The sequence below is a fragment of the Alexandromys fortis genome, unplaced genomic scaffold, assembly GCF_014885135.2.
Source record: "Alexandromys fortis isolate MF-2015 unplaced genomic scaffold, M_Fortis_MF-2015_v1.1 scaffold_176, whole genome shotgun sequence".
Classification (NCBI taxonomy): Eukaryota; Metazoa; Chordata; class Mammalia; order Rodentia; family Cricetidae; genus Alexandromys; species Alexandromys fortis.
Genome location: NW_026068070.1, coordinates 838,511 through 852,608, shown reverse-complemented (window position 1 = coordinate 852,608; position 14,098 = coordinate 838,511). Strand labels below are relative to the sequence as shown.

General features: G+C 41.7%; 1 protein-coding gene across 1 annotated transcript in view; it reads left to right on the top strand.

Moving 5' to 3' along the window:
- The window catches only part of Stxbp3 (syntaxin binding protein 3), a 49,792-nt gene that overhangs the window by 20,777 nt on the left and 14,917 nt on the right, over positions 1-14,098 (top strand). Inside the window, exons 7-11 of the mRNA XM_050120947.1 lie at positions 2,222-2,376; positions 5,383-5,473; positions 8,426-8,550; positions 12,489-12,584; positions 12,709-12,766. Of these exons, the coding sequence (XP_049976904.1) occupies positions 2,222-2,376; positions 5,383-5,473; positions 8,426-8,550; positions 12,489-12,584; positions 12,709-12,766 (525 nt within the window). The remainder of the gene's footprint in view (positions 1-2,221; positions 2,377-5,382; positions 5,474-8,425; positions 8,551-12,488; positions 12,585-12,708; positions 12,767-14,098) is intronic.

The window sequence follows — 14,098 nt, the reverse complement described above, 5'->3', positions numbered from 1 at the left end:
GCCAGATGACTATAAAATTATTATATTCTTATTTGGGGTAACAGGATAACAGAGGGTATATAATAAGTAGAGAGACAGAATAAAATAAGAACCTTCATTTATACTGTATTTGCTAAAATTTAGTCCCATGACTACGCTAAGCACATGGGAAGCTGAAAATGTCTTGGATAGGCTTGTCTAACTGTGCTTCCCAGTGACTGGAGTCGTCACTGTAAAGTAAGGGAGGACACATGTCACAGTCAGCCACAAAAGGAGTGTTTACTAGGAGCCTATGAATACAGTTTTTCATGGTAGCAATTAAGAGGCACATTCTAGGGGGTAAGAATGACTTGAATGCAAAAATGCAGAAGCAGAAATAGGTGGGGACAGCAGGAATCTGGGTCACAAGGAGTGTGGGTATAGTAAATAGGTCTTTCCGTAAGCTGGCCGCGAGTGTAGACTGCAGGAGGCTACAGCATCCTTAGGATAGTATGGATGAGGAAGCTTTGGCCCAATCCTCAAGTCTTTAAGGGAAAGTGGAGTGTTGGATATCACTGTGAAGTCATTGTGATTGGCTGGGGTTTTATTTAACATCTTCTGTATTCTGGGACCTAAGCTGAAGAAAACAATGAAGATATAACCAGGAAAAGAAAGAGATGTTGGAGCTGCTGGGCGGTGGTAGCGCACACTTTTAATCCCAGCACTCGGGAGGCAGAGGCAAGCAGATCTCTGTGAGTTCGAGGCCAGCCTGGTCTACAAGAGCTAGTTCCAGGACAGGCTCCAAAGCTACAGAGAAACCCTGTCTCGAAAAAAAACAAACAAACAAACAAAAAAAAAGTTGGCGCCACACAATTGCTTTTGTTACTCTTGATGGTCATTTTTGTTGTTGGGATTTGTTTGGTTTTGGTAGGTGTTGGGGATCAAGTCCAGGGCCTTGAACATGCCAGACAAGCTTTTAACCCTCCCTACCCCATCACACTCATGTACACACACACACACACACACACACACACACACACACACACACACACACACACGAGTGGTTCTTAGAGCTTCGTGCATGATACGTGTCTGTTGTACTAACATTCCACAGTCAAGACATCCGTGGGTGGGAAATACGTTCCTATAGGGCAGTGTTCTCAATCTCCCTAATGCTGCAGCCTTTAATACAGTTCTCGTTGTGGTAACCACAACCACAACATTATTTCTGCCACGTAAGTGTAATTTTGCTACTGTAATGAAAAGTAATCTAAATACCTGTGTTTTCCAGTGGTCATAGGCAACCCTTGTGGAAGGGTCATTCGACCCTCATGACAAAGGTTGGGAGCCGCTGCCATGGGGAGCAGTCTCTTAGGCACAGATACGGGATAGTAACATTTCTAACAAGTACCTGCTCCAGTGGGAGGGTGCGCTGTGCCGTGACAGTTCATGTGCAGGGTGCTTGTTGGTTACTTAACACAGCAGCTGAGCCTTCGAGAGCAGAGACCCTGGGTGGGCACAGCTGAACTTCAGTCTGTGGTCAGGCTGCTGCTGTTGGTAGTTGGTAATGTTCAGAGAGTAAATGACTTTAAAAGGAAAAGCAAGGAAGTTTATTCATAACTTGTTACATAACCTATATTTGTTTCCTATCCGTTCCTACACCCAATGCCTTATCTAAGTGAGAGGGATTACGTCACTATTTTTGAAAACCCCAAACTTAGGTTACTGAACTCTCAACTCCTCTCTGCCCATCCCTCAAATAACACTCTAATGGGCGCTAGCCCAGTTCTTTGACAGCTGAATGAATCAGTGCATCTGAGATTTTATTGTATTTATGTTAAGTCTTATCTTTCCCAGTGACTTATGATTTGGGGAAGAAAATCTTTTAAGGATGTGATTCTAAGCTAAACAATTAAAGAAGTTTCTGGATTATTCTGAACTAGGTTAAGATTTCTTAATTTTCTTTCTGCCAGGCATTAGATATTTTCAGTTTGATACTTCCTACTTCAGACTCCTTTTTCTGTTGCACAGGTTGTAAACGCAGTCAGTACAATCTGTGTTTGAAACAAGAATTGAAGGCGTGAGGCAGAGTAAACTGCGGCAGACGGGTAGGGGTGAAGGGGAGAGCTGAGGCAGTGAGAGTCGTCAGGAGTCAGCCTGCGAGTGCTCGTCCTCCCACAGCCCAGCCACAGCTCTGGTTTCTTTGGAATCTGTAAAGTCAAGGCTCTAGATTGACAGTCTAACTTTTTCTGACCTCCCTTAGGTTTATACTCTTGACGTACCAGACGCGTTCTATTACTGTTACAGTCCAGACCCTAGTAACGCCAGCAGGAAGGATGCGGTCATGGAGGCGATGGCTGAGCAGATAGTAACAGTGTGTGCCACTCTGGATGAGAACCCTGGAGTGAGGTATAAGAGGTAAGGCGTGGAGTGTGTGTGTTGTTCGTTTGTGATGAGGCCTAAAGCACCGTAGCTCTGCCTTTTTGTATCACTTTGCAGAGTAGAGCTCCCTTGTATGGTCTCCAGGTTCTGCGTAAAGAAAATCGAGAGTTTAGGCTTCAGATAGCAGGGTAACAGCCTCTGTAGCGGAACCTCAGAACTGAAGTTTGCTTTCGTTTACTTATAGAAAGCTTTGTTTGTTTGATCAGTTTAAGGAATGCTTCAAGGGTTGTTTTATTGGCTGTAATCTTGGCATTTAATAATCTATCATTACATTTACACCAGATTTAAATGGCTGTGTTATCTGAACACCTGTTACAGTACCTAAGCATTTGTAGTATTTGATCCCGGTGGGCATTTTAAATAAATTTTAGAATTTTTTTAAAAGAGGCGACCTTGTTAAAACTTTTATACTACATACCTTTATTTATTTTTTTCTTTATCAAAACAAAGTTTAGTGTAAAGTGCATTCGTTTTCTGTATCAGGTTTGTAAGTTCATTCCAGTATGAACAGTAGCTGCTCGACCCTCATGTGAAGAACAGTTTCGCAGTATCCCACAGCCCCCCAGTTCCTCCTGGCCACCTTCCCTCTCCCTCCCCAGAGCAAACTGCTGCTCACCTTTGAGGTGCGGCTTAGTTTTGCCTGATTTTAAACTGCTATAGATGAGGTCATAGGATTTTGTCTGTTTCGTAGTGTTTTGTTCAGTGTTACTCTCTAAGAGACACCGCTGTGTGTGCTGTCGGTCACTTGGGTTGTAATCCTGGCTCTGCTGCTGGCTGTGTTTAATCTGTATAATTATAAAATGGGAGTGAGGGCAATGGCCTTCTCATGGGGTTGCTAGAATGAAAGGCGGTCACGTGTAAATTCCTAAGAAAGGCTGTGCCTCCACTCCACTGTGCATAGCCAGTGTGCCATTGACTTCCTGAGCAGGTTCTGTGTCTCAACAGCGGCATCTGTCCAGTTGACTGGTAAACTCTTTAATTGCACATTCATGCATTGCTGCATGCTTCAACACTCTTAATGTTGGCATTTTAATCTCCGCCCCCGTTGGTAGCTGGCAAGATGACTCAGCAGGTAAAGGGCTTGCTACCAAGGGTCTGATACTGAGTTTGAGCCACAGGGCCTCCCTGGAGGAAGAAGGGAATCGATTATCACAAGCTGTCCTCTGACCTCTATACCTGCACTACTCCATGCTAGAGTCCACAAATAAACGAATGTAGAAAACAGTAAAATCTCCTGTTATTAGTAGAGCAGTATAATAAATCTCTTTAACTCAGACATCACCAAACAAGCTTTTTACCTTGGGAGTTAGGAAAACTGTAAATAATATGCTAATGATAATCTGGGCTTAGTGGAACTGAGCTAAGTGGTTTGCCTCTTGCTGGAGTTTAGTGTCTTTTAAGCTTCTACTGTTGATGGTTGGTTAGACTCAGAAAAGCGAGTAAGCACAAACCATTTATAATATAATAGTTTGTTTACAGATATGCTTTGATTAGCTTTAAAAATTGTGGGGCTGGGAGACGGCTGCATTGGTAAACTACTACTTGTGCAAGCATGAAGGCCTGAGTTCAGATCCCAGCAATCACACAGAGGCTGGTCACATGTCTCCTACGCCAGTCTAGCTGAAAGGGTGAGTTCCAGGTTCAGTGAGAGACTCTGTCCCCTCTGGCCTCCACAGACACACACACACACACACACACACATCATAAATACACAAATTCTACCTGTTCTTTAACAGAATACTCCTTTATGCTATAGAAACTTTTAAGGTAAATTCTAAAATAAAATGACTTTTTTAAAAAAACATTTTCAGCAAAAATATCAAAATCATTATTTGTGCCTTTATTTTTAAAACCAAGAGATTCTTAAACCCCTTCAAAAGCCTCATGTGAGAGCCCTTCCCCGTTTTGCAGGTTAGGGTGCTAGCTGAAGAGCATTTTCCAATATTTTTCTTGTAGGTTTAGAAAATATACTAATACCACTAATCATGAAGTTACAATTTAAAGTATGATGCTACCATTCTTGCATTTTTGTTATTAAATATCTATTTACTTTTGTTTATATGAATGTGTTTGTGCCTGCATGAATTTATGTGCACCACATGTGCACAGCTGCCCTAGAGGCCGGAAGAGGAACTGCAGTTAGAGTTTCTTGTGCGCTCTAGGAACAAAAACCAGGCTCCCTGCAAGAACATTAAGCGTGTTAAACCACCGAGCCATATCTCCACTCACAGAGCATACAAGGTTTTAATCTGTAGCTGTCGTAGAAAACAGCAAAAGAGAGGATGTGAGGAAACGGCACGTGCTGCTGGGGGAGAATTGTCACTTCTTTTGGAAAGCAATTTGGGTTTTTATTTATTATTTATTTTGGGTTTTTTTGTTTTGTTTTTTGATTTGTTGTTGTTGTTGTTGTTTTTTGAGAAAGGGTTTCTCTGTAGCTTTTGGGGCCTGTCCTGGAACTCGCTTTATAGACCAGGCTGGTCTCGAACTCACAAAGATCTGCCTGCCTTTGCCTCCCAAGTACTGGGATTAAAGGCGTGTGCCCGGCTTTTGGAAAGCAGTTTGGTAACGTTTAGAATGCATATACTCTAGGGTCCAGGATTCTTACCTTCATATGCAGTGCACCTAGAGAAATGTGCACGTGCCAAGCATGTTTGTTTCTGTGTAGTTTATAATGGTATGAAATTGAGAATGATTTCAGTGTCCCTCCACTTTCAGGGAATGAATATATAGACTCCAGTGTAGCGATAGAGGAAGGGATACAGGAATGGCATCTTTATATTTAATACTTTACTCCTGTATATTAAAATTTCTGAAGCAGATGCTTAAGGCTATGGCATATGTGACATGTTTGATAGTTTTCTATGTTTGTAAATGTTTGCATTTTATAACAAAGTTATAGTCTTCTTTTAGAATTTACCTTTATAATATTGTAAAGTATGTCCTGAAAGATAATTGTTAAAATGTTTTTTTTTCCATTTCTAGTAAACCTCTAGATAATGCCAGTAAGCTTGCACAAATGGTTGAAAAAAAACTTGAAGAGTACTACAAGATGGACGAGAAAGGCCTGATAAAGGTAACTGTGAAGAGCAAGCAGTGGCTCTGCGGAAGCTCTGCTGCTTCCCTAACCAGAGCAGCCTGTGCTCATCAGTTTTCTAGTATTGATGTGGGGATCACTAAGATGGATCTTTAGTTCTGACTTGAGAGTCCTTAGCGGAAACTTTAGTAGATCATGTGGTTTGACAGTTCTGTCGTGAGGGAGGCTGGAGGTTTTGAAGTCAGCAGTGTGTCCACATCTTGGCTCTGCCATTTAATGAATAATTATGTTAATTAAGGCATCCATCTTTAAACTAAATTTTTGTCTCTGTAAAGTAGAACTAATAATGCCTATTTTTAAGCTAATGAAAGGATTAAATGAGTATGAAGTCTTTAGAATAATGCCTTCTACTGAGTTAGTATTTAATAAAGGCTGGGATTCCTGCTATTACTAGCTCTGCAATTTTGAGTTGTTTCTCATCTCTGAAGTGAATGAGATAATGTGTGCCTTGCTTGGCTGGTATGAAAATTAGGTGAGGTAACATCTAAGTATTTTGTACATGTAAGAGGAATACATAGCAACCTTTGTTATTGTCTGCTAAAAATAATGTAATGTAATCAAAGCCTAAAGTTGGAACCTGGGGAATGCCAGCTTGTAGGCATGGCTAGAGAAGGAAGAGCCGAGGAAGGAGATGGACAAGTGGTGTCAGAGGCTGGGGAGCCACACAAGAGCTAGAGCATAAAGGCAGGAACTGCCCTAGTCAGAAGAGGAAAAGGCCAAGGATGCTGATTGGCCGTGCTGTGCAGTGGGCGGCTGGAGAGGAATGCACAGAATACAATGACAACACAGGCTGGGAGTTATCTTACTCTAAACCGGGCTTAGACGGTATCCTGCAGGAGGAGGCCCCGAGCCTCAAGCATGACTAGAGCATAATAGAGACAGTAATATCTTATTGCAAGAGTAACAGAGTTCTTTGGGTACAGACATAGAAGGATAAAATTCAATTTTAAATATGAATGGAAGATGTCAATTTAGAAGTTATGCTGGTTACATGAAAAGTTAGTGACTCTGGGCATAGAGGTCTAGTGAAAGCTGTGAGTCTACAAAGGTGGAGTGGCTTAACAACCATAGTAGGCAGTGACAAGTGTTTGATACGGCAAGGAAGTATAGTAGATGTCTCTGTAGTCCCATAGAGGTTCAGTGGGGAAAAGGCAGATGCTCGCTCTCTCCCTCCCTCTTTTTATTCTCTCTCCTGGAGAACTGCACATCCTTCAGGTGGCACCTTCCTTTATTCAAGCACCTATGAGGCTTACCTTGTTTTGAAACCTTTCCTAATTCGTCAGCCAAGTGATACCATGGTCTTTCAAATATTTCTATAAATGCCCAGGATTGCCTTTTCATTTGTGTGTTTCTGCAGACTCTCAGCTCATGTATGTTGTGTTTCATTGTAAATACATTTAGCCTTCACAACAATCTCCCAAGGGACAGGTCCTGCCATTTGATATAATTTTTACCAAGTAAATACTAATGTAAGGAAGGTTGAGAAACTTAACTGAGGTCATACAACAAGAAACCAATTGCAGCTGAATTCAACCCCATATCTGGTTCCACAGTGTTCTCTTTCTCACTGTACCTCACTGCTTCACCTCTATCAGGAGAGGTGGTAATTCAGACGCATTTTCAAGTCTGGCTACGTGATTTACCTGTCTGCTCTGTGCAAATGCATAGGAAATGTTGTCTGAATTGTAGCTAGTTACCTCTTGCTTAGGTCTTTACTACTAAGCTAAAGAGTTAGCTACTTCTAAGAGTGGAGTATGAACCAGGATTGCTACCACAGGGCTGTAATCCTAGTTACTCTGGAGGCTGAGGAAGATCAAAGTTCAGGGCCTGCCTATAAAGTGAGCTCAAAATCAAAAGTGAATAATAGCTTAGTGGTAGAGACCTGCCTAGCATGAAAGCCTGGGTTTGGTTCTCGCTACCATACCCCTCACCCTCTCCAAAGAAAGAACTGGAGAAGATTCAATGTTCCACGTCCGCTGTTTAGTGGTTGATATTGTTTTTGAATTAATGTTAACAGGTTTTTTTTTTTATTATGATTTATAGTCTTGGTTGTCATTAATATAATCTCTATTTTTTTGTTTTGTTTTTGCTTTTTTTTTTTTTCAAGACGGGATTTCTCTGTGTAGTCCTGGCTGCCCTGGAACTCATTTTATAGACCAGGCTTGCCTGGAACTCACAGAGATCCACTTGCCTCTGCCTCCCAAGTGCTGGAATTAAAGGCATGTGCCACCACTGCCTGGCTAATGTAATCTCTACTCTTAAAATAGCTGATTTAACGCTGAACTTTAATGGCCTCTTTGTCATGTGGATATGATAATGTCTGTCTCAAGGGCGCCATAAGAATTGTGAGGTGGTATCTCTGTGAAATAAAATATGCCTTTCTTGACTAGCAAATATCAACACAAAGAACTCGAGTAGTAGCTGCTGTTCACAGTTTATGTCAGCCTTATTATTTGTAGAACTGAATGCACGAGAAGCTAACTTTGGCCAGGTGTTGTAGTAGTGTGTGTCTGTAGGTGCAGCATGGGGGAAACTGAGGAAGGATGGCGAGTCCAAAGCTAGCCTGGTTTAGCCACATGGTGAGATCCCGTCCTAGAGAGAGAGAAAAGGAAAAAGGAGTATTTAGGGAAAGGTAGATGTTACTTCTTCAAAGATAATTAGGGAGTATTAAATTGATGTATATAGCCTCAACTGATTATGAAAATGTTAGTTGCATAGCCTTGTTTTTCCCGTCTGTGCACTCATGCTTTTTGTTTTAATATAATTTCACATCTTAGGACATTCATTTGTTTTATTTTATTGTGTGTTTCTGTTGAGGGACAGGATTAATCTTTTATTAAATATCAGAATTATTAAAAGTTTTAAATATTAAAAATGTGTTCACATAAAGATACTGAAATTTCTTAAGATACTTTTATCTTGTTATTCTAGGGTAAAACTCATTCCCAGCTCTTAATAATTGACCGTGGCTTTGATCCTGTGTCCACTGTCCTGCATGAACTGACCTTTCAGGCAATGGCATATGATCTACTACCAATTGAGAATGATACATACAAGCAAGTATAACTTGAAGGGCTTTAAAGGGCTGTAGACAGACTATCTAATGAAACCTGAAAGACCTGCAACCTGTCTATACAGAAACCTTCTCTCTCTCTCCCTCTCCTGTAACTGTAACCTGACAAGGTGTTCACTTTGTAAGCTAACGGGCAGCTTGCTTCAGAGCTTCTAAGTTTATTTGCCCCTTACCTGTCCTGCAGTAGAGGTGCTAGTCAACAAGTTGGTAGGGGTTTGCACTCATTCAGAGTAATGTCAGGCTTTTAATCTATTTTTATTTTATGTACTTGATGTTTCACCTACATGTATGTCTGTGTGAGGGTGTTGGATCCCTGTATCTGGAGTTACAGACAATGGTGAGCTGCCATGTGGGTGCTGGGATTTGAACCCAGGTCCTCTGGGAGAGCAGCCAGTGCGCTTAACTGCTGAATCATCTCTCCAGCTTCCCATTATTATATTTCATGTGTGTTATATTGAAAATGATTAGGCTGTGTTAATTCTAAATCATATACCCAAAAGTGTTTTGTCAATATAATTTATTTTAAGACACCCAAAACCCAGTATAACGCTGCTGAGAATGGGCACAGGTTTACTGTTTCCATAGTTACTGATGTAATCTCTAAGCAAGGATATTAGGACAAGTGAGTGACATGAGGCAGCCTTTCTCAAGAAGCCATTTTACTTCTCATCAGTTTACACGTATACAAACACACTCACAGAGCTTTATGATACTATGATCTCTAAATCCAAGTAGTAATTTTTCAGACAAGATTTGCTGGATGTTTGTTTCCAGCATTTGTAAACATTTAGCAGAAAAATCATGAATTTGATGCCAACCTGGGGTGCATGCCAGGTTTAAAGCCAGACAGGTTTACTACTTGAACACAACAGTAAAACTAAGTATTAGTTTTATGAAATTTTGTTTATATTAATTTAATAGAGCTGGATCCAGTGGTTCAGACCTATAATTCCAGCTGCTTGGGTGGTTTAAGGAGGTTTATGCAGGAGAGTCACAAGTTCAAGGCTAGCCTAGGCAGTGTAGTAGGCCCTTAACTCAAAAAAATTTTTTTCTTCCTTTAAATAAATGAGTAAAGAGAGGACTTAGTTGTAGAACACATGCCTAGCATATATGGGGGCCATACATTAAATTCATTGAACCACAAAAATAATTAGTAGTAGTTTTATCAAAATAATGCAACTTTTGATAGTTATGATTCTTTGCAATATTTCTTAAATTGTGTATTTTCTATTGTGTTTTTATTTGCATTCCAGTTAAATCCTGATTTTTTTTTTTTCTGTCTTGTTTGTGTCGATATCAGCCAGGAAATCAGCAGAGCCCTTATCTACACCCCTGTTACCCTCTAGGTCACCAAGCTGCATTGTTCAGTAGATTTGAAAGAATCTGGTATCAGGCCATAGAGAATTTTGTTCTAGACTTGCCAGAAGTTTAGAGAGTCCTGACCTAGTATTAAAATGTGCTCTCTTCAGATTTGCTGGCAAATGAAGGCAGGTTTAATTGCTTGGGGGAAGGAAGGCAGCTAGTTTTCACAAAGACAGCGATACCCTCTTACTCTAAGCCCCAGAAGTTGAGAGAAGACTGATGTGGGAGTATAAACTCCCCATGCTCCGTCGGTCTTTACTTGGGCATGACTTCTTATTGAAAATAGTATTGTAGTATTTGCTGTGTATGTGTGTGTGTGTGTGCTCACACACATGTGCATACGCGCGAGCACAAGTACACACATGCCTCAGCATGCATATGGAGTTCTGAGGACAGTTATGCAGAGTGGGTTCTCTCCTTCCTTCATGGGTCCCAGTGGTTGAACCCCAAAATTCAGTCTGTCATGTTTCCGCTGCGAGTACTTTCATCCACTGAACCAGCCCAGAAACTGTACCCCTCTGTCGCTAAATCCAAAAGTCTGGTCTAACTGGTTCCTTCTTAATCCCTGCTTCCTAGGGTTGGAATGTTCTAGTGCTCAGTTTGTGGACTCTGTTTATATACTTTTGGAAGCATATTAATCTCAAGGTTTGTCTGTGACTGGCTCAACTGAGCCTTCTGCTTTAACTTCAGATTCACACCAACTCCCTAGTGAGTATCTTCATTTGTAATGTCTGGTGAGCATCTTCAGTGTGTATGTCCACACCTGAGTTGCTGGGAGCCCCCTGGAAAGTGCAGTGCTCCCCATAGTAACTGCAGCTCCTATCTCATAGCTACTTTCTCAGGCCCAAATTTCAGTCATGGCCAATCAAGTTCAAAAACACTCAGTTCAATAGTAAATCTTCATAACTACATTTTAAAGACCCAGTTTTCCAGCTTGCTTATGACACCAGACTCAGCCTGAAGCTCATGATGTTAGCCCTCTCCTCCCCCTCGCTGTCTTCCTGAGACTTCTCACTGACCTCTCATGCTCTGCTTTGTCTTCCGGCCCCGCCCCCTTCAGCTTTCCCAACTCCGGAGAAAGAGAATCTTAGTAAGAGTCAGGTCAGCATGCCCACTTCACTCAGAACCTTTAAATGGCTTCCCATTATCCTCAGAGAAAGAGGAAACGTAGATACAGCAGTCCCCAAGCCACACATCACCTGTGTCCCCCATTTTAGTTTGATTTGATTGCCTGCTCTTCACCCCTATGTTCAACACACTGTAGAGGGACTCCCCTCCCTGCCAATCTCCATCACATGCTCCCAAGGTCTCACTATGTACTCCTGGCTGGTCGCCTTGAACTCTCAGAGGTCCAAGTGCCTCTGTCTACCAAGTGCTGGCATTAAAGGCATGTGTCACCCTGCCTGGTCTCCATCACAAGTTTTGCTGGAACCAGCAATTTTTCTGCTTATTCATGCATCATAAGACTGTAAATGTACTCGAATGGACTGTTGTGTCTTGGAGTGTTGCCCTCACACTACTGGTTTGCTTATAAGCCACTTAAATGGCAAAGGTATTACATAAGTACACACTGATATTTTGCATAACAAAGGACTTCCATCCTTAGGTTAGCCTTGTAATTAAACACAGCCATTTATCTTTGGGTATCTTAGACCACATTGTTTTGTAAATTAAGCCTATAATTTTGGGGTTATAGAAACTACTGCATTTATATAACAGAAATCAACATGCATTGTCCATAGTTCAGAACTAAGAAAATGCTGTGTAGTCCCTATCTGCCCGAGGAAATTGACAGCTGAGTCTTTCCTACCTCCACAAGGAAAAGGTATCTGCATTAAAGAAGGAAATTACGTTGAGGAACTCAGTTAAAAGCCAATATCATGGCCCCGTGAACCTCCTGAATTGCTCTTACTCCAGTAGAACTTGGTAAAGCTGTCACAATGTTTTTACAGCCATATTAGTTTTTCTCTTTTCTTCCTATTTAAAGGAGACGTGACTTTAGGCTTGGTTAGGAGAAGCTGCAGATGCTGTGTCTGTGATTTTACACAAGCACTCTGAGCAGGCTAACTAGCGCGATGGCTCTTGATGGACATGTGATGACAGCGCTGTGGATCACTAGCGTATCGTGATGTTAAGTGATTAAAGACGCAGCTGCTTGGGTATTCAGCTTTACTGCTTGATTGGTCTTTGTAGTCTTTGTATTTGAGAACGGGTCTCCTGTGACCCAGGCTGGCCCTGAACACTGTTGCTGGGGTGACCTTGACTCAGGTCCTTCTAACTCTGCCTTCCAAATGCCAGTCCACCTAGCTGCTTCTGTTCTTAAAGCTCACTGTGGGATGTTGAATTTTCGCTTTGTAAGATGGCATTCTGCCAAGACTATAAACCTAACATTTGAGATGAAAAAGATGTTTTTCCTAAATTTCTTATAGAAGGGTTCTAATCTGCTTTTAGGTTTTGACCCCCTTAAGTAACAGACTGAGTCTACTTTTCAGTACTGTTGTTTAGAAAAATGTTTTTCTACTTTCTGAGGGAGATTCTGAGAATGTTCCCCCTGTTTAGATACAGAACCGACGGGAAGGACAAGGAGGCAGTTCTCGAAGAAGACGACGACCTGTGGGTCCGGGTCCGGCACCGGCACATCGCGCTTGTGTTGGAGTATGTGAGCCTGTTCTAACTTTGTTCTGTAGTTTTCAGGTACTAAATTATTAAAGTATATTTTATAACTTTAAAAGAGCTTTGTAAAGAACTAACTTAGAAATTTTTCTCATTTATCTGACAGGGAAATTCCAAAACTTATGAAGGAAATTTCATCAACAAAGAAAGCTACAGAGGGGAAGGTAAGATGATAGCAAAGGTGCGTTTGCACTTTACAGACAAAGTCTCATGAGGCTGAACTCAGGCTGCTGGCAAACTCACCGCTTAGCTGAGCATGACCTTGAGCAGGAGGACCTGTTCCTCAGGTGCTAGGATTGCAGCTGTGTACTGCAAGGGTCACTTAATAACTGTGTGTGTGTGATGTGTATCTGTCTGTGCCTGTGTGTGTATGCAGTGTGTTTGTGTGTGGTGTGGAGGGGGGGTGCGTAGTGTGTAATATGTGTGTGTGGTGTGTATGCGTGTGGGGGTGTGGTGTGTAATATGTGTCTGTGTGTAGTGTATATGCATGTGTGGGGTGTTGCGTGTGTGGTGTATATGCAGTTTGTAATGTATATGTGTGTGGTGTGTGAGTGATGTGTATTTGTGTGTGTGTTGTGTTCGTGTGGTGTGTGTTTATGTAGTGTGTATATGTAGTGTGATATGTGTGTGGTGTGTATGTCTGTGTATCTGTGTGTGATGTGTATAGTGTGTGTATGTGATATGTGTTTGGTGTGTGTGATGCATGTCTGGGGTGTGTGTGTGATATGTGTGTATGATATGTGTGTATGTGGTATGTGTATATGTAGTATGTGATGTGAGTGTAGTGTGATATGTGTGGTGTGGTGTGTGTAGTGTGTGATATGTGCATGTGATGTGTGTATGTGGTGTGTGATGTAGTGGTCACAACGTTTGGGAGTTGATTTCTCTCCCACCTTTACGTGGGACAACTCCGGTTGTCAGCTTGCACAGCAAGTGCTTTTACCCACTCAGCCGCCTTGTTGGCCCTGCAAAGGAAAATTACAAACAAAGTTGAAAGGAAAAGGGTGAAAATTACTGTAACTTTCCATTTGGGGCTATTCTAACACAGAGAGAATAGAGAAGTGCCTGTGTGCTGTGACCTCAGTTTTATCTGTGCTACTGCCATTAAAACTTAGTATTTAAAGGCCAGTTAGTCATTTTCATCAGCACATAGATGAGGGGTTTGGTTTTATAAGAATCTCACTGTGTTGCCCCTGCTGGTTTGTAGACAAGGCTGCCCATGAACTCAGAGAGCTCCGTCTGCACCTGTTGTAGGCAGAGGCCACTAGTTCATTTTCGGCTGCTCAGCTCCAAAATAATCAAATAAAAACCATATTATTTGCAATACTGTTTGGCCAATAGCTTAAGCATATTTCTAGCTTGCTCTTATATCCTAAACAACCCATCACCATTAATCTGTGTATCACCACGAGGTCATGGCCTACTGGTAAAGTTTTGGCGGGCTCCAGTAGAGGGTTCTGTCCCAGGTGTGGCTACATGGCTTCTCACCAACTTCG